A 25,656-nucleotide genomic window follows, 5' to 3' on the forward strand; every position below is an offset into this window, starting at 1 on the left:
CATAATTTTCATAGCAAAGTATCAACACAAATTTCTGAAATAAAGTCTTTGTAGCAGTAACAGTAACAAAGAAATCTTCACTGACTATTGACAAAATATTTCATGACTGTGATGTATTTATTTTTACTTATGTCTGTATGAGGGTATCAGAATCCCCTGTTACTGACAGGTGTGAGTGGCCATGTGGGTGCTGGGTATAAGCCAGAACCTCTTGAAGAGCAGAGCTATCTCTCCAGCACCCTAATAGCTTTTGGGAAAGAAAAAAAAAAAAGGACCATTTTTTCACTTTTTTCTTTCTTCCTTTTAAAGCAGTCCTGAGAATTGAACATAGGAACTCATATGCATTGGGCAAACCAGGAGCCTAGGCAGTTTGGATGCTCACCTTACTAGACCTGGATGGAGGTGGGTGGTCCTTGGACTTCCCACAGGGCAGGGAACCCGGATTACTCTTAGAGATGATGAGGGAGGGGAACTTGTTGGGGGAGGGGGAGGGAAATGGGAGGTGGTGGCAGGGAGAAGGCAGAAATCTTTAATAAATAAATAAAAAAAAGTGATAAAAAAAAACAAAAAACAAACAAAAAAAAAAAAACAAAAAAAAAGAAAGGAAGAGAGGAGAAATGAGTTCCCCTAACAGCAATATTTGAGACAGGATCTCTTGTAGCCTAGACTGGCCTTGAACCTAGTATACAGACAAGGATGGCCTCCAATTTCTAATCTTGTCTCTACCTTCTAAGTGCTTTGGAGTACATGTACAGGCCACCACACTTGGCTTCCAAATATATATACAGTGTCTTATATCATAGCACTTCACATTTATATATCTAATCAAGAGTATGTATAGATATGCAATATATCCTTGAACTTAATCTTGAAATAAAAAATAACAAAACTACCAGAAAGTTCAAATTTCTACTAATATGTACCTTCTTATTTTTAAACAAATTTAATTCCCTTTTCCATTGCAAAAGAAAGTAATCATACCCAATATCTGTAAGGGGAGGTTTATCTCTCCCTCTCTTATAACACAGGAAAAGCTCTGGGCTTTTCAGACTTCCATAGTTCAAGTTTGCTTGGAGTGCTGATGGAGTGGCTTCAACACAGGTGTACCCTTCAGGTACAGCTTCCCCCGCTGACTTGATAATAACTGCAATGTCTGTGATTGGAGCTTTAGGGCCAGTTGATTTAGTATCTATACGGTTTACTTCTTGATCTAGAAGAGTTGATGTATCCGTGAGACCTGCCACAACAAAGTAGTCTGTCACTCTTGGTCCTTTGTCTTCTAGCATGACTGCTGTTCTGTTTCCTAAAACAGAAAAGAAATGGTACCAATGGTTGGAAATACTTTATACTGATCAAAATTAAGGCATCCTTAAATTAGGAATAACCAACTACCATACTTCTCAGATTTACAATCAAACCTCAATCTGTAATGTTTTTTATCATCTTATCAGCTTTTACCTAAATTTAAAAAAAAAAAAAAAAAGTAGGTCTGGTACATTCGCAACACAACCACGGTCATGTCATGCCCTACAGCTCTTATTCACCACAACAGCTGCCTCACTCTGTAATACTAGCACTTGGAAGGCTAAAGCAGGAGGACTTTTTTTTTTGTTTTTTTTTTGTTTTTTTTTTGTTTTTCAAGACAGGGTTTCTCTGTGGCTTTGGAGCCTGTCCTGGAACTAGCTCTGTAGACCAGGCTGGTCTCGAACTCACAGAGATCCGCCTGCCTCTGCCTCCCGAGTGCTGGGATTAAAGGCGTGCGCCACCACCGCCCGGCAAGCAGGAGGACTTTAAGGCTAGCACTACACAATAAGACCCTGTTCCAAAACCCGGAAAAGGGGGCCATCGAGATGGCTCAAGAGGTAAAACATCTGCCTCAAAATCCTAACGACCTCAGCTGGATACCTGAAATCCACAGCAGGAGAAAGTCAACTCCCCTGCAAGCTGTCCTCTGATCTCCACACTCACAATATGGCATGCACTCATACACACACCTACCCACAAACATGCACACATACACACTACTATTCATTAAAGATGTAAGAGCTGTTGATCTAGGTAATAATATGGATGAGTAATAAAACGATGTGACAGCAACCAGAAAAAAGAGAAAGAAAGAGAGAGAGAATGCATATATGCATATACGATTCTGTTATTATAGCCTGACTGGCATAGAATTCATGTATGCCAGGCTAGTCTCGAAGTCACAGAGATCCATCAGCATCTACCTCCCCAGTGGTGGGATTAAAAGTGTGCACCACCATGCCTGGCCCCATATAAATTTTAGAAACTTGTTGGAAAGATGTCCCAGTGGTTAAAAACACTAGCTGCTCTTCCAGAGGTCCTGGATTCAGTTCCCAGCATCCCACATGGTGGCTCAAAATCATCTATAACTCACATCTCAGGGAATCTGACGCCTTCTTCTGGCCTTTGAGGGTACTGCATGAATGTAGAGCAAAGACATACTTATAAGAAAAACACACGCACACACATTTTTAAAAATCTCATATATAATATATATGTGTATATATATGTATATATATATTTATATATGTGCCTGGCATGGTAGTATAAATCTTTAATCCAACCATTTGGGAAGAAGAGAGAGTGGATCTCTGAGTTCAAGGACAGACTGGCATACAGAAGGAGTTCCAGGACAGCCAGGGCTATACAGAGAAACCCTGTATAGGGTTTTCTCAATTAACTAATTTATTTATTAATTTTAGAGGTTATATGATAGAAGACAATATCAGGAGAAAACAGTGAGGAAGGAGGAAACTTGGGACATTGATGGATATCTTCACTACCTTGATTTTGCAATGATTTCCCAAGTGTATATATTTGCGTCTTTGAGGATATTTGCTTTCATTATTTCAGAATATCATACAATATAGTTTGATCATATTTAACCCCAGCTGTTGATTTGACTCCTCCCAGATCTACCCTGAATTTCCTTCCCACCACCTGACTTGGTGTCTTCTCTCTCCAATTTGTGCTGCCCACATACTCAGGGATGGAGGCCATCCACTGCAGTGCGTTATCCTGCCAGGAGCTACAACCCTTAGAAGAAAATTAACTCTGTCTGCCAGCGGTCATCAGTTGTCAATAGCTCCTCAGTTAAGGGTAAGGACTCTTTTTTTTTTTTGGTTTTTCGAGACAGGTTTCTCTGTGGTTTTGGAGCCTGTCCTGGAACTAGCTCTTGTAGACCAGGCTGGTCTCGAACTCACAGAGATCCACCTGCCTCTGCCTCCCAAGTGCTGGGATTAAAGGCGTGCGCCACCACCGCCCGGCCAGGGTAAGGACTCTTGAGTCTCTGTCCCCCTCCAAGATTTATACATTTTTAAGTAGGAGCTATACATTTTATCTGTATTATTGTCCTTTCTATGTTTTTATTAGCATGTATCAATTATTCACAAAAGAGGCTTCATTATGGCATTTTCATACATGTGTATAGTGTATTTTGATTATATTCAAAACAACTTGCTGGGCATAAGGGTACAGAACTTTTTAATGGAGTAATTTAATAACAGATACACTATTTCTCTGCTGCTTTACATGCACTTAGAGTCTATCATGTTTTATCTTCATTTTTGGACTATCCCAAATGTCTTCTAAATTACTTTTTGATCCTCTCAATAAACCCCACTTTGTTTAAAAATTCCTTATTTCTAATCATGTACGTCTTTTATATATGCCATTTCATTTTTATGTCCAATTTAAGACAAATATTCTTGCATAATGGAATTTCTTCAAATTATTGAATTTCCTCAAATTACATATATTTTGCATTCAACACCAAACATATAATAACATATTAAAAATAACAAGTTCTACTTCTAATCAACTAGTCAGAGTAAAACTGCTATCTTGTGACGATTGCCCTAAACCCCAAGGAATCATTTTAGCATTATGATAGCAGCATAAGGAGTAGGGGCGGTTGGAGCAACAGCTCAGTGGTTAAGAGCACTTACTGTTCTTACGAAGGACCCGGATTTGGTTCCCAGTTCCAGGAGACCTGATACCTTCTGATCTCTGCAGGGACTAGGCACACACATGGTGCATATTAATACAGGCACTCAAACACACAAAATAAATAGGTCTTTAAAAAAGACAAAATAAGACGGGAGGTGATAGCACCCGTCTTTAATCTCAGCATTCAGGAGACAAAGTCAGGTGGATCTCTGTGAGTTCGAGGCCAGTCTAGTCTGGTCTACAAGAGCTAGTTCCAGATCAGGCTCCAAAGCTACAAAGGGAAACTCTGTCTTGAAAAACAAAAACAAGCAAAAAGACAAAATAAAAGAGTTGCTAATTTGGAAGAAGGGTGTCAGAACACAGTCCAAGAATGTGAGAATTCTGAGCACTTGTGAGAAAAGTCAAAAAAAAAAAAAAAAAAAAAAAAAACAAAGACAGAGTCTTGTGATCTCAATTTCTTTAAAACACAGAATTGTTCTTGGAATGTGTTTTCGTGTTCCTCCCAAGTATGGGGGATAGGAGTGAGTTTACTTCACCTGTTACTATTCATATGCCTCTCCTGAAAAAACATGTACAGCTGCTCTTCTGATTATATGCTTTATTCGGGTAATTCTTCTTAACTCTCTGAGCATAAATTGTCTGATGCACTGAATAAAGCTGGCTACTTCAAGAGACTTGAGTCAGCCCCATTTTAGACGCTCTCTCCCAGGTTCACCTGCCAACTAGAGCAGTAAACAAAAGGGATCAGTAGGAGTGAGAGGGAGACAGGAGAGGATAATGAAAGGTTAAAGAAGTTGTGTTGTTGTTGTTGTTGTTTGAAACAGAGTGGTATTATGTAACCCTAGCTGCACAGAACTTTGTAGCAGACCAAGCTGACTTGCTGGAGATTGACTTGCCTCTGCCTCTTTTATTTTTTAAAGATTTATTGGGGGGCTGGTGTGATAGCTCAGAGGTCAAGAGCACTGGCTGCTCTTGCAGAGGACCTGGGTTCATTCCTAGCATACCCAGGGCAACTTAGAACTGTCTGTAGTTCCAGCTTCAAAAAATCTGACATCCTCACCTGAATCATCAATGGGGCAAGGGAGAAATTAAAGAATTCCTAAACTTCAATGAAAATGACCACACAACATACCCAAATTTATGGGACACAATGAAAAAACTTTCCTCTTAGGAAAGTTAATAGCATTAAATGCCTACATAAAGAAGCTGAAAAAAATCCCACGCTAGTGAATTTACAGAACATTTGAAAACTTTAGAACAAAAAGAAGCAAACTCACCTAATAGAACTAGATGGCAGGAAATAAAGTGAGAGGTGAAGTCAACAAAATAGAAACAAACAAAACAATACAAAGAATCAATGAGACAAAGAGTTGGTTGTTCTGACAAAATCAACAAACAAGACAAAGCTCTATCCAAACTAACCAAAAGGCAGAGAGAGAATATCCACATTAACAAAACAAGAAATGAAAAGGAGGACATAACAACAGACACGGAGGAAATCGAGAGGATCACCAGGTCATATCTGAAAAATCTGTATTCCACAAAATTAGAAAACTTAAAAGAAATGGACAACTTTCTGGATAAATATCACTTACCAAAATTAAATCAAGACCAGATAAGCAAATTAAACTGAGATATAACTGCTAAAGAAATAGAAACAGGGCCGGGCGGAGGTGGCGCACGCCTTTAATCCCAGCACTCGGGAGGCAGAGGCAGGAGGATCTCTGTGAGTTCGAGGCCAGCCTGGTCTACAAGAGCTAGTTCCAGGACAGGCACCAAAAACTACAGAGAAACCCTGTCTCGAAAATCAAAAAAAAAAAAAAAAAAAAAAAAGAAATAGAAACAGTCACCAAAACAGCCCAAGACCAGATGGTTTCAGCTCAGAATTCTGTAAGATTTTCAAGGAAGAACTAGTACCAATACTCCTCAAATAGTTCCACACAATAGAAACAGAAGGCACATTTTCAAATTCTTTTTATGAGGCTACAATTACCCTGATACCCAAACCACATAAAGACATTACTAAAAAAGAGAATCACAGATCAATCTCACTCATGAACATTGATGCAAAAATAGTAAATAAAATACTGGCAAATCGAATCCAAGAACACATCAGAACCATCATCCACCATGATCAAGTCAGCTTCATCCCAGACATACAGGGATGGTTCAACATACAAAAATCTGTCAACGTAATCCACCATATATAAACAAACTAAAAAATAAAAACCACATGATCATCTCATTAGATGCCGAAAAAGTTTTCGACAAAATACAACATCCCTTCATGATAAAGATCTTGGAGAGAGCAGGGATACAAGGAACATATCTAAACATAATAAAGAGCAAGCCAACAGCCAACACCAAACTAAATGGAAACTTCCAGCAATCCCACTGAAATCAGGAACAAGACAAGGTTGTCCACTCTTTCCATATCTATTCAATATAGTTCTTGAGGTTCTAGCTAGAGCAATAGGACAACAAAAGGAGATCAAGGGGACACAAATCGGAAAAGAAAAAGTCAAACTCTCACTGATCACTGATGATATGATAGTTTACATAAGCAACCCCAAAAATTCTACCAAGGAACTTCTATAACTCATAAACACCTTCAGTAATGTAGCAGGATACAAGATTAACTCAAAAAAATCAGTAGCCCTCCTGTACACAGACGATAAAGGGCTGGGGAAGAAATCAGAGAATCAACACCCTTTACAATAGCCACAAATAGCATAAAATATCTCAGAATAACTCTAACCAAACAAGTGGAAGACTTGTATGACAAGAAATTTAAATGTCTGAAGAAAGAAATTGAAGAAGACACCAGAAAGTGGGGAGATATCCAATGCTCCTGGGTAGGCAGAATTAACATAGTAAAAATGGCAATCTTACCAAAAGCAATCTACAGAATCAATACAATGCCCATCAAAATCCCAGCAAAATTCTTCAAAGACCTCAAAAGAATGGTACTCAACTTTATATGGAAAAGCAAAAAACCCAGGATAGCCAAAACAATCCTGTACAATAAAAGAACTTCTGGAGGCATCACAATTCCTGACTTCAAACTCTACTACAGAGCTACAGTACTGAAAACAGCCTGGTACTGGCATAAGAACAGACAGGAAGACCAATGGAACCAAATAGAAGACCCGGATAACAATCCACACATCTTCGAACACCTGATCTTTGATAAAGAAGCAAAAAAATATCAAATGAAAAAAAGAAAGCATATTTAACAAATGGTGCTGGAATAACTGGATATCAACATGTAGAAGAATGAAAATAGATCCATATCTATCGCCATGCACAAAACTCAAATCCAAATGGATCAAAGACCTCAACATAAAACCAACCACAATGAGCCTCACAGAAGAAAAGTAAAAAGTACACTTGAACGCATTGGCACAGGAGACCACTTTCTAAATATAAGCCCAGTATCACAGATACTGAGAGAAACAATTAATAAATCAGACCTCCTGAAACTGAAAAGATTCTGTAAAGCAAAGGACACAGTCAACAAGACAAAACGACAGCCTACAGAATGGGAAAAGATCTTCACCAACCCCACATCAGACAGAGGTCTCGTTTCCAAAATATACAAAGAACTCAAGAAATTGGACAACAAAAGATCACATAATCCAATAAAAATAAAAAAGTACAGACCTAAATAGAGAACTCTCAACAGAGGAATCTAAAATGGCAGAAAGTCACTTAAGGAAATGTTCAACATCCTTAGTCATCAGAGAAATGCAAATCAAACCAACTCTGAGATTCCATCTTACACCTGTAAGAATGGCCAAGATCAAAAACACTGATGACAACTTATGCTGGAGAGGTTATGGGGTAAAGGGAACACTCCTGCATTGCTGGTGGGAGTGCAAACTGGTACAGCCCCTTTGGATATCAGTGTGATGATTTCTCAGAAAATTAGAAAACAACCTTCCTCAAGACCCAGTAATACCACTTTTGGGTATATATTCAAAGGATGCTCAATCGTGCCATAAGGACATGTGCTCAACTATGTTCAAAGCAGCATGGCCAGAACCTGGAAACAACCTAAATGCCCCTTGACCTAAGAATGGATAAGGAGTATGTGGTTCATTTACACAATGGAGGACTACCAAGTAGAAAAAAATAATCTTGAAATTTGCAAGAAAATGGATGGATCTAGAAAACATCATATTGAGTGAGGTAACCCAGACTCAGAAAGACAATTATCATATGTACTCAGTCATAAGTGGTTTTTAAACATAAAGCAAAGAAAACCAGTCCACAATTCACAATCCCAGAAAACCTAGACAACAACGAGGACCTTAATACATGGATCAATCTACATGGGAAGTAGAAAAGGACAAGAACTCCTGAGTAAATTGGGAGCATGGGGACCATGGGAGAGGGGTGAAGGGGAGAGGAGAGGCCAGCGAGGGAGCAGAGAAAAGTGTAGAGTTCAAAAAAAAAAAAAAAAAAATCTAGCCGGGCGGTGGTGGCGCACGCCTTTAATCCCAGCACTCGGGAGGCAGAGGTAGGCGGATCTCTGTGAGTTCGAGACCAGCCTGGCCTACAAGAGCTAGTTCCAGGACAGGCTCCAAAACCACAGAGAAACCCTGTCTCGAAAAAAAAAAAATCTGACATCTTCTTCTGGCCTCCAAAGGCACTGCATGTATGTAGAGCACAAATATACAAGCAGGTGTATTATCCATACATATAAAAATAAGTAAAAATTTAAAAATCACATTATGTTGGGGGGGGTGAGTATGTGCACAAGAAAAGCCAAATTCCCAGGTATTTGGATTCCCCTGAAGCTGGAGTTATGGGCTATTTTGAGATGCCTGGTGTGGGTGCTGGGAATTGAACTCAGGTCCTCTGAAGTGCCATTAGTGCTCTTAACTGCTGAGCCACCTCTCCAGGCCTATACTTTATTTTTATATATTTTTGGTTTTGTTTTGTGTTGACGAGTGGAACTCAGTCACAGGAGTCCTTTTATCCTTTGCCTTGTCCTCTGAAAAGCCCAAATACTACACATTTAACTCTCTCTACCACAGTCACTTCAGACTACTCCTACTTTACAGTTGAACATTATTCCTCTGCATGTGCACCTCACATTTTTATTCCTTCATCTACTTAAGGATACTGAGTTGTCTCCACATCCTGCTGCTATCTTAATGCTAAAATGAGCCTGGGGGTGTGGAGTGGGTGCAGGTATGGCCTCAAGAGAGCAATTCTGGCTAAATAACTACAAGTTTGATTGCCAGTCAATACAGTGATTCTAAATATAATTTTTTAGTAATATCCCACATTTGTAGATAGTGTTGATTCCCTTTCCTCTTAACCCTGCTACGGCTCTGTGGAGCAAAAGCTTTTCTGTTTGGTTTTAAGAGACAGGGTCTCACTCTGAAACCCAGGTTATCTATAACTGTGGCCCAGGCAAGCCTCAAATTCATCCTCCTGCTTCAGCCTCCCATGCCACTTAGCTTCAACAAAGCTTTATTTTGGGGGAGGTTGGGGGTTCGAGACAGAGTTTCTCTGTAGCTTTGGGGCCTGTCCTGGAACTAGCTCTTGTAGTCCAGGATAACCTCCAAATCACAGAGATCTGCCTGCCTCTGCCTCCCAGAGTGCTGGGATTAAAGGTGGGAGCCACCACCACCCAGTTTAACAAAGCTTTTTAAAAAGGTGCAAAAATCAGTTTATAAGGCTTAATATTCATTCTCCAATACAACAAAGATAATCTTTTATAACTTAATTTCATACTTCTTACTGACTAGCACCCCCCCCCCCCAGCCCCAGACAGGTTTCTGTGTTGCCCTGGCTGTCCTGAAATTCCCTTTGTAGACCAGGTTAGCCTTGAAATCAGAGACCCTCCTGCCTCTGCCGCCCTAGTGCTGGGATTAAAGGCAGGTACCACCGCACACATACCCAAAACATTCATTAATGTAAACAAAACACCATTAGCTTCAACATACACAACTAAATATCATCCACACAATTTTTCTCACTGAAATAAAAAGGTTTCTTCCAGAGTTTCAAAATTTATCTGTATGTTCCCACACCATGCAAAATGAATAAGTTTTCTAAATCAAAGAAAACAAGGAAAGTACCATTTTATCAGTTATTGGCTACATTTAAGCAATGTAAAACAGGGATTTAGTGGTTTTCTTCAGACAGCTCTATCAAGACCAGTTATGCCTCCTATATCAGAGAACTATAAAACTGAAGTCCTTTCAAATAAAATCAGCTGACAAAACAATGATATTCTCCACTGTTGTATTTGCGGTTCCGAGTTTTATACAAAAGTAATGTAAAGAGAGGGCTTGAGCTAGATTGTGAGTTTCATCCAGGTCAGCCAAGGCTAAAAGATGAGGTCCTATCTCAAAAGAGCTAGAGGGAGGGAGAGAGAAACAGGGAGGGAAAAAAAGAAAGTCAGATAAGATAAAAGAGCCCTGGAAAGTAGAGAAGACAGCAGCCACTACTAATTAAATAAATCCAGTTGTTATCCACCAAATCCCCTTGGGAAAACTAGAACTTCCCTTTTTGAATGTTATGCAAAGTTAAGATGGCCAGGTGTGGTGGCAAGGGCAGAAGGAGCACCAGGAGTCTGAGGTTGGCCTGGTCTACACAGTGAGTTCTAAATCAGCCAGGACTGCTGAATGAGATCATGTCTCAAAGAAAGGAGGCAGGGAGCCTGGGCTTGGTGGCACTACCTGTAAATCCAGAATTTAGGAGGTAGCAGCAGAAAGATGAGGAGTTCATGGCCAATCTCGTGGAGGGATTCAGAGGTCAACCTGGGCTTCAGGAGACCCCATCAAGGCAAGGAAAAAGGAGTAAAAGAGAGGGAGGCAATTAGCTTTACCACCGAGATTTATAAGGTAATGGACCTATGTATCAAATTGATAATATAACATGTCTGGGAATTTTAAAAAGGACAACTTGAGTCTGCTTAATTTTGGTGTATGATTTTTTTTTATTTGCAAGGTTTTTTAAATATATAATAAACCTTATTCTTTTAAAAAATGACTGAATTCCACTAGCATTTGAACACAGTATTTTGAAAAAAAGAACTAAAAAAGAAATTTTGACCCTTTCTTTTTTGTTTTTAGAAGGATTTTCATGGTGGTCTTGGTGTAACAATTTTGCATTTATCTGTACCTACTCTGTAAGTGAACAATTGCTGGAAGTCAGAATTCCTGCTGTAAGAAAATGAATACAAATCTGGAGAATATGAAGAAAAGAGCCAGTGTACTAGAATGGAATTAGAAGCATCGGTGTGAATACATAACTTTAGCACATGTGTGCTAAGGCAATTCTGTGTCCTTCAATGACTCCTAGAACAGGAAAAGCATATTAAACTAGATGCGGTGGCACTAGTCTAGCCTGTAATCCCAGCACTCAGGAAGCTGAGACAGGGGGATTTCCAACTCCAGGCCAGCCTGGGTTAAGCAGCCAGGTTCTGGCTCAAGAAATCCTAGCAAGCCAAAATGAAGCAACCGCAGAGTGCTCGGGCATTTAGAAACAGGTCATCTACACCAACGACTCCAGGGCTAGGAACCAGGAAAGAGGGGGGAGAAAGACACTCTGAGGCAGCACTGGGGTGGAATGTTGTGAAGGCTGTCACCCAGTTATGCATGAAGCCTCAGAAGATGGGATTCCCAGAACAGCAGACCTACCAACAACCTGTATGAAGGGCCAACCCACTCCACAGGAGCTGTAGACAGTTGCTGGGGAAAGACACTTCCTTCAGTGTTGCTCCTATGATTAACCTGTCACCTATGTTCCTGTGAACAACCCCAATTAAACTCATTAGGTCACTAAAAAGACAGGAGCAGATGCAGGGCTAGGAGGAGGAAGAAGATCATGGGAATAGTAGGGGTACGAGAAAGTAATGGGGTTGAATAGGATTAAAATACACTATATACAGATATGAGGATGTCATAATGAAACATATTATTATGTATAAATAATATATGCCAATAAAAACATTAAAACCAAATAAATAAATGTGTATTCATGTAAAACCAAAGTCCATACTTTGGTTAATGCCAATGTAGGACAATTATGCCATAGTAATATAAAATGTTTTATTTTGGAATTATGTGGCTTTTTTGAGACAGAGTCTCATTTTGTAATTTACTATGTTGCCCAATCTGGTATGGAAAGCACGGCAACCCTCCTGCCTCAGCCTCATGAGTGCTGGGAGCTACTATGCCCAACTCGAAACATAAAATGTTAACAGGAAGGAGAGAAACACTATCTTTTCAACTTTTCTATAAATCTAAAATTATTCAGAAATTAACATTTTAAGGGTGGAGATATATCTCAATGATAGATCACTTGCCTAGCATAAGAGAAGTCCTGAGTTCAATCTACAGCATCACTAGAGCTTGATTTTATTCTTTAATGCGGGAAAGAGAGTGTCCGTGAGAATGTAAACACGTTTGTGGAGACCAGAGGTGGATCTTGGGTTTCTTCCTCAAGTGTTTTTTTTTTTTTGTTTTTTGTTTTTTTTTTTTTTGGTTTTTCGAGACAGGGTTTCTCTGTGGCTTTGGAGCCTGTCCTGAAACTAGCTCTTGTAGACCAGGCTGGTCTCGAACTCACAGAGATCCGCCTGCCTCTGCCTCCTGAGTGCTGGGATTAAAGGCGTGCGCCACCACCGCCCGGCTGCCTTATTCTTGAGAAAAGATCGGTCACTGAACCTAGAGCTCACCAACTGAGAAGACTGACAGCAAGACCCCACAGGGATCCTCCTGATTTACCTTCTTTCTCAGTTTGGGGATTATGGGAGCACAATGCGACACCTGGCTAAAATGTGGGTACTCACGTCCTCTTATTTGTACAGCAAATACTTTAACAACTGTAAACTTTAACAACTTTAAGGTTTTCCCTGTCCCAATAATTTAAGCATATGTAAATTTTATTAATTTATTATATATGCAAGTCAACAGAACTGACAGCAGTAATATAAACAAGCAAATCAAGGAAACAACACACATGTCCATCAATTGATGGACAGTCAAAAAGTGGTACCTACACATAATTATTTATACAATGGAGTGTCACTCAACAATAAAAAAGAAATGAAGTACCAACACATGGTCCCACAAAGATGAACCTTGAAAACACTTCACTAAGTGGAAGAAGCTAGTCACAGACACCATATGCAGATCGGTTCCACTTCACTAAAATGCTCAGAACAGCAAATCTAGAGAAACAGGAGTAGATAAATATCAGACTCAGGCAGGCAGGGACTCAAGAAAACTGCAGAAGGACTGCTAATGGACAGGAGGTTCCTGTTCAAAATGCTTCCACAAGAGCCAGGCCTGGGAACACAGAGAAGAGAGAAAAAGACAGGATGGTTGGAGATGTAGAGCCCAGCCTGGGCAAAAAGAGATCCTGTCTCCAAATTACAGGTGCTAGAGCAGGGGTTATAACATGTGGGTCGAGACCCCTGGGCTCGACTGGCTCTTTCATGGGGGTCTCTTGAGAACATCAGAAAACCCAGGTATTTACATTATGATTCATAACTGTATTCAAAATTAGCTATGAAGTAGCAAAAATAATTTTATGGTTGGGGCCAGCACAACATGAGGAACTGTATTAAGCGCTGCAGCATTAGGAACGCTGTGCTAGAGATGGCTCAGCAGTTCAAAGTGCTAGCAACTCTTCCAGAGAACTGAACCCAATTTCCAGAGCCCTCATGGGGAGATTCACAACCATTTGTAACTCCAGCTCCAAGGGATCCAACATCCTCTCATGGCCTCTGTGGGTACCTACATTCACCCACATAACCAAATGCAGGTACACATAAGAAAAAAGAAATAAAAAAATGATATGGGTTTCCCTCCTAGTTCTGATTGCTTAAAAACACATCCAGAAGCAGTGTCACCAAAACAACAAACAATACCTAATCCACCCCTTCAGTAACACACCAGAGCAGGGTCCCCTGGAGAAATGATGAGGGCTGAAGTGAATCAAGAAAAACATACGCTACACCTAGAATGCCAAGCACAAAGGACAAAAGGCACGTCTAAGATTAACAGTCACAGGGACTAGCTTAAAGAGTCTCCCATGGTCAAACTGTGGGTGATCTCTGAGTCATAACAAGTGGCAGGAACTGGGACTATGACTCCGGAGTAAAATGCATGCTGAGCATACAAAAAGACAGAATGGTAGCAACGGATTATAATACATTAAGTTTCTGGGCCTTGAGTGCATTCTGGTCCTACAAAATGAAGGCAAGAAAACTTTTACAAAAGAATGACAACGGATACTTTGAGAAGGAATAGTAGAAAATAACCATGGTTTTCTCTGTCCCTACCTGTTACAGGGTCCTCCTGGCTAGCATACCTCACCCGCTACCCTAAACTTCTCCAACCCTGGGACTCCCTTATCCCAATTGCTGTTCCCTATATAATCCAGCTATTTTGGTTACCCCTTCTCTTTTGGACCTCCTAGCTGCACCTGGAACTCAAATGCTGAGACAGGAGGATCTTGAGTTTGAGGCTGGCTTGGACTAGATATGGAGCTCCAGGCCAAACTGGACTACAAAGAAAGATCAGGTCTCAAAAATCAAAACAGACGGGCCAGTGAGGTGCCTCAGCAGATAACAGCATTTATCAGGATACCTGACAAGCAGGGTCTCCAGTTCTCATGTGGTCTAAAGAGAGAACTAATTCTGGCAAGTTGTCCTCTGACAATCACACACACACACACCTTTCTCTAAAATGTTAAAATGTTAGGGGAAAGAAAGGGAGGTCAGTGATTAATAAAGTTCTTATCCCACAGGCAAGAGTCTGATCCCCAGAGCCCATGTAAATTCTGAGTAGGCTTGGCAGTGTTCCTGTGATTCCAACCTCTGAAGGCAGAGACGGGATCCCCACAGTAAGCTGGCTACTGAGACTAGCTGTGGAAGAGTGACTGAGAAAGATTCCAAATATCAGCCTCGGCCCTCTATATTCACACTCACTCACACACTTGAACTCACACCTGTACATACATGTGCTGCACACAAGTAAACACATACACCCACACACACAAGCACATGAAAAAGTTTTAAAATAATGACGTCAATAAACAAAACAAACAAAAAAGAGCCAGGCTTGGTGGTGCATATCTTTAATCTCAGCACTCCAAAGTGTGTGTGTGTGGGGGGGGGAGATATGATATTGATCTCTGTAAATTCAAGGACAGCCTGGTCTACTGAGTTCCCACCTAGTCAGATCTAGAGCGAGACCCTGTCTGAGGGAAGGAAATCTCCAAATAAATGATAATTACACTTCTAGCCAGGTATCTGGCTAAGGCAGGAGGATTTTTACAAGTTTAAAACTAGTCTAGACTTCAAAGCAAGACCCTGTTTCAAAAAGAAAAGCATAGGAGCTGAAGAGAGGGCTCTGTGCTTAAAAGTTTAAGAGCACCAATTGTTCTTCCAGAGGACCTGTGTTCAATTCCCAGTACCACATAGCAGCTCACAACCACCTGTAATTACAGCTCAGGGAATATACACTCAGGCAAAAGACCATGCACATAAAATAAAAAAAAAAAAAAAATTAAAGAAAATGCTGAGGATAATAGGTGAGAATATAGTCTTTCAGGACAAAAAAAGAACAGTCATGTAATAAGGGAAATACTTTATAAGAAAAAGCCACGGGGCGGTGGTGGCACACGCCTTTAATCCCAGCACTTGGGAAGCAGAGGCAGGTGGATCTCTGTGAGTTCGAGGCCAGCCTGGTCTACAAGAGCTAGTTCCAGGACAGGCTCCAAAGCTACAGAGAAATCTTGTCTCGAAAAACCAAAAAAAAAAAAGAAAGCCTAAGGCCAAGATAACTACGTCTCTGCCTGAAAAGAACCCCACACGCCTCAAATATGACTTACGGTTACCACTGTGTTATAGTCTACAGAATAAAGAGTGCAATCATGTCATTCCATTAATTATAGAAAGACTAAATTACTGAATAATTCTTTTTTAAAAAATTAGCACTTATTTATTTTGTTTGGGAAGGGAAGTACAAACTTGCCACAGCATCCATGTGGAGGTCAGATGGCAACTTTTCAGATGTTGTCTCCTACCATGAGGGAACCAGGGATCAAAGGCAGGTTGGCAGGCTTGGCAGCAAATAACTTTATCCACTGAGCCATCTAACCAGCCTCTGAATAATTCACCTTCCTGTATATTAAAATCTCCTACGTAGAGCTGGGAATCTAGCTAAATGCTGAAATACATGATTATCATGTAAAAGCTGGCTCCAAATTCAATGTACAGCACCCTTTAAAACAAACAAACAAACAAAAAAATCACATATAACCTTGGGGGTGGTGGTGTCTACCTTCTGTTTTGTTCCATTAGCCAATTCCCAAGCAACATTCAGTTAATTGTCATGGGTCTATGTTTGATCTAAATTCCTCTCTTCACTCTTACCCCCCTCAAAACAAATACCAAAAACAACAAACAAACAAACCTTTTCAAGTTTATTCTTTCAGGCATCTAAGTTTCCAGTGGAAAGTAGGGCTTACGTAGTGGGACACACTTCATGTAATACATACTTCATGCAATCGTGGCACTCAAAAGGCTAAAGAAAGAGAATTGCCTGAGTTTGAGGCCCATCCATGTCATACTGTGAATTGCAGGTCAGCTTGGGATAAAAATCTCATTCAATAAACGAATAACAAGAACAAAAGGTTTTAGAGAGAGGCAAATGGAGATTTTTTTGTTCCTAACTACTTTTTAAAAGCTTTCCTTTATGTAATGTGTATATGTACATGTACCACAGGCATTCTGTGCCTGTGGAGGTCAGAGAAGTCAGAAGAGCTGGACTAGAGTTACAGATGTCTGGGAACCACCATGTGGATGCTGGGAGTTGAACTCAGGTCCTTTGCAAGAACAAGTGTTCTTATCTGTTGAGCCACTTCTCAAGCCTCAGAACTACTTTAAAGCACAGCACAGGGGCATGAGTAGGTGGTGCAGCAGATAAAGAAGCTTACTGGCAAACTTTGTTCACGATGTTAGGAATGAGAGCGATGAACACACTGAATGCACACAGGCATACAGATCCATCACTTGGGAATCACAAGCAGGACAGCTAAGCTAATACATGAGTGTGAGGACTGATTAGAGAGGGGGACATTCCTCTGGCCTCTGCAGGTACCTGCACTCACATACAAATACCTACACACAGGCACACATATACATGATCAAAAATAATAAAAACATCCAGGCAGTGGTGGCACACAACTATAATCCCAGCACTTGGAAAGCAGAGGCAGGTGGATCTCCACGAATTTGAGGTCAGCCTGGTCTACAAAGCAAGTTCCAGGACAGTCAGAGCTGTTACACAGAAAAACCCTGTCTCGAAAAAAAACAAATAATAATAATAATTTTTTTTTTTTTTTTGGCTTTTCGAGACAGGTTTTCTCTGTGGCTTTGGAGCCTGTCCTGGAACTAGCTCTTGTAGACCAGGCTGGCCTCGAACTCACAGAGATCCGCCTGCCTCTGTCTCCCGAGTGCTGGGAATAAAGGCGCCCGGCACAATAAATCTTTTAAAAAAGAAAAGCAAGCTGGGCGGTGGTGGCGCACGCCTTTAATCCCAGCACTCGGGAGGCAGAGGCAGGCGGATCTCTGTGAGTTCGAGACCAGCCTGGTCTACAGAGCTAGTTTCAGGACAGGCTCCAAAACCACAGAGAAACCCTGTCTCGAAAAACCGAAAAAAAAAAAAATTGAAAAGCAAGTTTAACCATTAGGAAGCAGGAAGGGAAGTGACATAAAGAGGCTGGAGAGGTGGCTCAGCAGTTAAAACGTGCCACTTTCCAAAGGACCCAAGTTCAGTTTCCAGCACATCCTTCAGTTACAACCACTGGTGATTACAGCTTAAGGTGGTCTCATCTTTCAACCCATGCACTACTAAATATATAAGCACTTGCAATTGAGAACAATCTAGATCAATAAAAAATCAAGAGCCAATATGGTGGCACACACCTGTAATCCTAAAACTCTGGAGTCAGAGGCAGGAAGACCTCAAATCCCAGACTAGACTGAGATAATAATGAACACAGCCATACACACTATAGCCCCACCTAATCTCACCAGTGCATGGCGTGCAGGGCCACCTCCACAGGGCACTATCTGTATTAATTCATAACTGATCAATCTGCTGCGTTCACACACAGTCATCGCCCAGAGTCTCTAGTTTATATTAGGGCCCCCTTTGGGTAGTAGACAGTCTATGGCTTTGAACAAATGAATAGTGTATTAATCTACTACTATAGCTTCACATTTAATTTTAGTGCCTTAAAATTGTTCTATGCTTTGCCTTCCCCCTCCCCCATTCTTATTTTTTTTCTTTTCCTTACTGCTTTTTTGATACAGGGTCTCATAGCCCAGGCTGGCTTTGAACTCATAATCCTCCCACTTCAGTCTCCCAAATATCTCCCAAATGGCACGCCCAGCTTTTTTGCCATTACTGGGGTTTTGACTTTTTTTTCCATTTACCTAACTTTTATTGACTTCTTTGTGTATGTGGGTAGATGTGCGTAGTGCAGCACGTGCATGAAGATCGGAGAACAACTTGCAGGAGTCACTTTGCTCTTCTAACAAGCGGGACCTAGGGGTCAAACCTGGGTCAGGTGACAAGTGCCTTACTTTCTCGGCCATCTCACTGGCCCTGATTGTGTGGTGAGACAGGATCTTGAATAGCCAGGCTGTCTGCAACCTCATTCTGAAACTGAGGCTAGTCTTGATCCGCCTGCTTCCATCTCCCAACTACTGGGATTACAAGCATGTGCCATCACCCTATTTATTGTTACATGCTTTACTGTAGGGCCACGAAAATGTCTAAACTACGTGTGTGAGCTGGAGGTGTGATTTGGTGGTAGAGGAAGTGTTCAGTATGCCTAAGTTTCTGGTTCCACCTAAAAACCACAGTAGCACGAAGAAGTCGTGCATGAGAATTGTACTGTATTCCCTCCACAGCAATGATCTGAGCAGCAGTAGGAAAAAGCCATACCAATTTGAAAGGAGGAAGTGTTACCAGCTTTCTTAGCAAACACTATGAATGTGACGGGGAAATAAAGAAAAAAGACATCCAAGAGCAACTGGAAGTCAAGTGTGAGTCTGAGCAGTGATGAAGACTTGCAATCCCTGAACCTGAGGAGGCAGGAGCGTTTAAGGGTGTCCTCAGCTGTGTACGTTTACCTTTCCCAGAATTTAAGAGGCCCAGGTAGGAAGGCACAGCAAGTGCCTAGACTATACATACAGCAGGACTTGTAATAAAAAAAAAAAAAAAAAGTACTTTTCAAACTGGGCATGATGTCTTTAGTGCCCAGACTGAGGCAAAAGCAAGACGATTATAAAAAATTCCCACAAATACTATCATCAATTTCAAATAATAAAGTATCTAAATTTGGAGTTCCTTACGAGATGATGCTAAGAAACTTCTTTTACTATGCTATAATACAACATTCTTTTCTCAATTTTCAACTATTTTTTTGGTGCTCTGTTTTGTTTTTCCTAAACATGGTCTCACCACTCAACCCAAGCTGGCATGAAACTTGTTTGCTGAGTCGTGGAGCTGGCCTCACACAATCCTCCTGCCTCCACCTTCCAAGTGGAGAGCATTAGAACTGTGCAACACTACCCCTGGCTTCCCAAACTGCACAACTTCCCATTCCACTAAGACGTCCCATTGCTCCTGTCTAGAAGACTGACAGCCTGAAAGAAGGTACCATTTGTGAGGCACCATCCCCCAAAAAGGCGCATTCAAATTTGTGTACTATGAAAACCTGTGTTGTAATTGTAACAGACATTCCGTTTTCAAATCACAACAGCCAGCCGAGACAACCCGACACTGACTCAGCTGCTTTCTTTTTCACCTTACAACCTGCACTTGAGGTGCAAGAACAAGACGAAAACACCACTTTAAAGTGAGCAGCAAAGCCATTATGGTATTTGTTTTGGCAGGAAGCACCAATGAAAATAGGAGATGCTTCAGTCTTGGCAGGCAGATAGACAAAAGCAAGGGTGCCTTGTCATTATTCACCATGCAAAATCCTCCATGCATAAGTTACACACTGCATTTCACTACAGACGCCTAACATGTGCTCCCTTTAAAGCTCACCTGCCCAAATAACCATCCGAACCTGGCACTGTGAATTGTTATAGCCTGCACAACACGGCAGTTCCTTGTAACTTAAAACATTTGCTTTTAATCCCAGCACTCGGGAGGCAGAGGCAGGCGGATCTCTGTGAGTTCGAGACCAGCCTGGTCTACAAGAGCTAGTTCCAGGACAGGCTCCAAAGCCACAGAGAAACCCTGTCTTGAAAAACAAAAAACAAAAAACAAAAAAAAAAAATTGCTTTTAAGAACAGTCTCTGCCTACAACTTTTCCACCAATTTCTTCAACTACAAGCCAAAGTTTATACTATGAAAAACTGTATTTATTCCCAGAACGCATTTACAAATTACACAGGAGTAAAGTATTAAAATACAAAAACATCAACATTTCTAACACATCTTTTCTATTATTCAAACAGCCAAACAATTATACCTCAGGCAAAGTATCATGAGCCAAAAATCAAATGACACAGGATTACTTCACTAAAACAGGTAATAGAGACGATTAGACCCCTTAATCTCAATCAATTACTTTATAAATAGTCAAAGGAGTCACCCACCATGTGGTAGGAAGTGAACTGAATAGCAGTAACTAAAAAACGATTGAATGCAATCCAGTAAGAGGCAGGTCATGTTCATGAACACAAATCTAAGTTTATTTCTGAGATTTTTGAGTTCCCAGTCGTACGTCAAGAAGGCAGTTTGCCAACTTTTTAACATTAATATGGAGAACAGAGAAGAAAATATAGCAGGTTTTTATGGTTATAATGAGTGAGATAGAAAAAAAAGATTTTTCCTTTCGCAATTCTTTTTTTCTTACAAAAAGTCACACAAAGCGTTCCAGATTTGAGGTAATATACATGGTTTCCTCAAATCAAATGTTTACTGAAAACTTGGCGACAGCACATTACACCTAAGGATCTCTTCTATCTTACTTCTCCTTGGAAACAGAGACAGGAATGGAAGACCTACTCCTAGGGTCAGCTGGAGTGTGAGAACATCTTAACTCCAGTTGCACACAATTAAGCCGACTCAGTCGGTCAACTGCTCAGGCTACGGTGCATGACAACCTCAGTAAGCACAATCGCCCAAGCTGAGCTTTCAGAACGGGGGATGACACCTTCCCTCGCATTTGCTCAAGTAACTACGGTAACTGCCCTAAATTTTCCCGTGTGAAACCAACAAAATGTGGGGGAAGAAAGGGAGAGGGACATTTTAAAAACTGGGTCATTCCTTATTTGTTCTCTCCCAGCACATTCTTCGGGAGGGAAACGGCCTTCGAAGCACAGAAAGGGGAGGGGGAAGACGTGACAGCATCTCCAACGCTTTAAAGTTACAGTTCTTCCAAGAGTCGGCACTAGGGGCTCATTAGTTGGCTTTATTTGCGTTTAGTCACTCCGGACTGAATGGAGTCTTCCTATAAGTTATCCCCAACAAAGCACCCCTAGGCATCGGCCACCGTCCGGCAGAGGAGGAAATGCCCTGAATTCACCTGCGGCACCTGCCTGCGCCCGGGCTGCCTCCACCTCCGCGGCGTCAGACGACCCCGGCTCCCTGGAGGCACCGCCACCAGCAGCGACCCGCCGGCCGGGCCAAGGGCCCCGGAGTCCGGCTCCCGCCCCACCCCGGCGGCAGAGGCCAGGCCCTGGCCCAGCACCGACGCGATCCTCACGAGGCCCTCCGGCCGCAGCCAGCAGGCTCCGGGGACCTCCCGCCCGCTGAGCGCCTAGGCCGGCCAGCCCGCCGCTCCCCACCTCCGACTCCGGTCCCACACGCTACCTGCGCGGCCCGGCGGCGCGGGAGACGTAGGCAGGGCGGCGGTGCGGACTCACCTGCGCCAGCCCCGTCAGCGACGGCCCGACACTACAAGCGGCTTCCTGGGGCGAGAAGGCGCCGGCGACGCGGCCTGGGCACCCTCAGCAGGCAGGGCCGGGACTCCGGCGGCCCCTCTGCGCCTGCGCCTCCGCGCGGCCGGGTCTCGAGGGGCACCGCCTGCAGCGAGGACAACTGCCGGCCGAGGGGCTCGCGGGCCGCGGGCGCTGCGGGAGGACCGATGTCTAGGAGCTGCCCGCGGCGAGCCCGTCCCGACCGCAGACCGCCATGTTTCTGTTCCCTTTTCTTTTTTGCCTTCCTCTCCTTCCGCCCCTTTCCACAGAACACCACTTTCCCTCCCTTCTTCCCTCTCCCTTTCCTTCTGCGGGGGCGGTGGAAAGGGCGCGGGGAGGGCGGGGTCCGAGGGCGGTCCCGCCCCGCTAGAGCCACGCCCCTATGGTTAGGCTCCGCCCAGTGACTGACCCACGCCCCCAGACTTGAACCAAGCCTTTCGCTCAGGCCACGCCCCTGCGCCTGGAGAAGACCTCCCTGGCTGCGCTGGCCGGGTTTGGGTGCCCTATTCCTCCTCCTGGCAGAGGGACCCATCGTGGCCGACCTCTGGGCGCGCTCTCAGAGTCCTGACGCTGGCCTCGGAGACCCCGAAGCAAGAGATGACTAGCGCACCGGGCGCTGCTTGCAGCCTGTTTATTGTGGTGGCCTGGAGCAGGTGACCGCTCCCTCTCCCAGCTGGGGCTTTCCAAGACGGAATAGCGAGTCTGAATAGTTCAAGGTCAATGAAAAGAGAGCTAGACGCGCAGTTAGTAGAGGCTGGAAGTGGCATTCATAACTGGGTGACTTCAAAGTCCGAGTGACACTGGAGGGCTGTTCCTTTCCAAGCGGGCCACAGACATCTAGAGAGACTTTAGCTGCGCGGAATTTCTCGTAGAACTCTTTATAAAAACAATCAGTACCCTAGTGCCTCCCAAAGGTAGCCTAGATTTGCAGGTACACCTTCTGAGTCTTTCTTGTAACACAATTTTGGCAAAATGTTTCTAACTTGTTTTGTTGAAGCGCGCGAGGTGGGGGGAGCGCGGGGGCAGGGTTCCACTGTCTAGCCCTGGCTGTCCTGCAAGTCTATTTGTAGACCAGGCTGCCCTTTTAACACTCGGAGAGCCACCGTTGCTGGAATTGAAGACGTGCGCCACCTCTCGGTAACAACAATTTAAGGTATAAACTTTTCAAGGAACAAATGGCTTAAAATAAGTCACTACTTTTTTCCTCCTGGCAAAACAGGATTGGCCAGTGACCCCGCAGTTGATTGAAATTACAACTGATAAGATTTTGGAGGGAAAGGGAGACAGCGTATAATAAATGACGTGTGTGAACACGCCTTAAGGAAACTGGTTTCTCTGTATGCAGTTAAAAATTCACTAAATTATTTTAAAGATTTGTCCACATCTGATGAGTACTCAGGCACATAATGATCATTTTGCCGCAAATTACTCTTTCTTCACTATTCTTGCTAACAAGTGCTATTAAGTCTGATTGGCCTGGATGTCAATTTATCTCTGACGTTTACTGCAGGTTTGAAATTTTTTTTGGTTTTGACTTCGGTACCAGACATTGTTTTCCTAACCACATTAGTAGTCGAAATTGATTCAAGAAGAAACACTTAGCAATATAAATACGGCTCCATTAACAATAGTTAGGCGTTAGTCTGGGGCCCTGGAAACACCCTAACACTAACAATCCAGACAGCAGAAATTATAAGGACACGTTCGTTTTTGAAAACCTAGCTTGTGGACTTCTTGTCCTTCCTTACCAATGTGAAAATTTATATTTTCAAAATATTTCAGTGGAGTTATGGGTTTAACTTAATAGGAGAGAGCTTATTTAGCCCACATGAGGCCCTAGGTTGGATCTCTAGCTCTGAAAAAAAAATGTTTCTGGGTACACATCATTAGCCCTCAGGCATAGCAAGGGCCTCCCCTTCTTTCCCAACCCTGTTCTTTGCTACCCACAAAAATGGGAGGAAAAAAAGGGTGCTGGAGAGATGTCTCTGTATTTAAGAGTACTTGCTGCTCTTCTAGAGGACCAGAATTTAATTCCCAGCACCCTGTCCAGAGGCTCACAACCACCTACAACTCCAGTTTCAGGGGATCCAACACCCTCTTCTGGCCCCCAATGTTACCCATATGTACATGTTTATACTCACACAGAGACACACAAGCATACATAAAAATAAAAGTTATAAACTAAGAAACCATCAAAAAGCAATAAAGTCAGTGTGCTAGCTAGTATTGTGTCCACTTGACACGAGCGAGAACACGCAAAGAGAGAGTTTCAATGGAGAAAATGCCTCCAAAAGATCCAGCTGTATGCAAAACACCTGTGGAAAAATTTCTTAAACAGGGATTGATGGGGGAGGGCCCAGCCAATGGAGGTAGGGCCACCCCAAGGCTTGTGGTCCTGGGTTCGAGAAAGCAGGCTGCCTTAGAGTTATCGCTGTGATGAGACACCATCTTGAGGAGAAAAGGGTTTATTTGACTTACACTTTCACATCACTGTTCATCATTGAAGGAAGTCAGGACAGAAACTCAAACAGGGCAAGAACCTGGAGGCAGAGCTGATGCAGAAGCCATGGAGGGGTGCTGCTCAACTAGCTTCCTAACGTGGCTTGTTCGGCTTCTTATAGAACCCAGGACCACCAGCCCAGAGATGGCACTACCCACAATGGGCTGAGCCCTCCCACTTCAATCATCGATTAAGAAAATGCCCTACAGACTTGCCTACAGCTCCGTCTTAAAGAGGCACTTTCTCAACCGAGGCTCTCTCCTCTCTGATGACTCTAGCTTGTGTCAAGGTGACATGAAACTAGCCAGCACACAGGTTGAGCAATCCATGAGGAGCAAGCCATTCCTCCATTGCCTCTGCATCAGTTCCTGCCTCAGGTTCCCCCCCTGCTTGAGTTCCTGTCTTGACTTCCTCCTATGATGGACAGTGATGTAGAAGCGTAAGCCAAATAAACCCTTTCCTCCCCAATTTGCTTTTGGTCATGGTGTTTCATCACAGCAATAGTGACCTTAACTAAAATAGTAAGAAATGCCAAAAGCATTTCCTACTTTTAAAAAATATGAAAATTGGAAAAGCCAAATTTTGCTGAAGCATGATTAATAAAAACCCAGAGAGAAAAATTGGAGTTCAACCTGAAGACTCAAAAAGCAAAGCAGCCAGCCACTGGTTCTTACTTCCACCTCAGTCTGAAAATGGCAATCCTGCCTCCAGGAATCTCAGAATGAGACTGAGCTTGAGAGCGGTCTCCTCCCGTTTTATACTCCTCTCTAGGGCTGGGATTAAAGGTGTGTGTCACCACTGCTGGTCTGTAAGGCTGGCTGGCCAGTGAAGCTATTCTACTCTCTGATCTTCAGCTTCAGGAAACATTTATTAAATACAAATGAAATGCCACTACATTTCCCCTTTTTGTCTAAAATAAAGAAGGCTATAACTAATATAAGAAAAACTATACACAATAAGTACAATTTCTACATACAATTATACAGGTAATAAATACATCAACAATGTCTAATCCATTTGCATTTGACAAATTCAGAGAAAATGTTCCATATCTATCCTATCTTGGTGAGTCTAAAGCCTTATACCTAATTTACTTTCTAACATAACTTGCTTTCTGCATCTGGTATACAAGAAAAACTATAACAATCTAGTCTTCAATTCCCTCAGAGATCCAGGAAGGAAATAATATTAACTGAGTAAGCAG

General features: G+C 42.5%; 1 protein-coding gene across 4 annotated transcripts in view; it reads right to left on the reverse strand.

The window, feature by feature from the left end:
* The window catches only part of Dennd4c (DENN domain containing 4C), a 103,550-nt gene extending 81,312 nt beyond the window's left edge, over positions 1 to 22,238 (reverse strand). For 2 of the 4 annotated variants that reach the window (XM_057783803.1, XM_057783801.1), the window contains exons 1-2: positions 21,899 to 22,236; positions 982 to 1,303 (exon numbers count right to left, since the gene is read on the reverse strand). In XM_057783803.1, coding sequence (XP_057639786.1) covers positions 982 to 1,286 — 305 coding nt within the window. In that variant the 5' untranslated portion in view covers positions 1,287 to 1,303; positions 21,899 to 22,236. Of the gene's footprint in view, positions 1 to 981; positions 1,304 to 21,845 lie in introns of all 4 variants that reach the window. The other 2 variants (XM_057783804.1, XM_057783802.1) reach the window with 2 other exon arrangements.
* Positions 22,239 to 25,656: the final 3,418 nt, after the last annotated feature.

The sequence above is a fragment of the Chionomys nivalis genome, chromosome 11 (genome assembly GCF_950005125.1).
Source record: "Chionomys nivalis chromosome 11, mChiNiv1.1, whole genome shotgun sequence".
Classification (NCBI taxonomy): Eukaryota; Metazoa; Chordata; class Mammalia; order Rodentia; family Cricetidae; genus Chionomys; species Chionomys nivalis.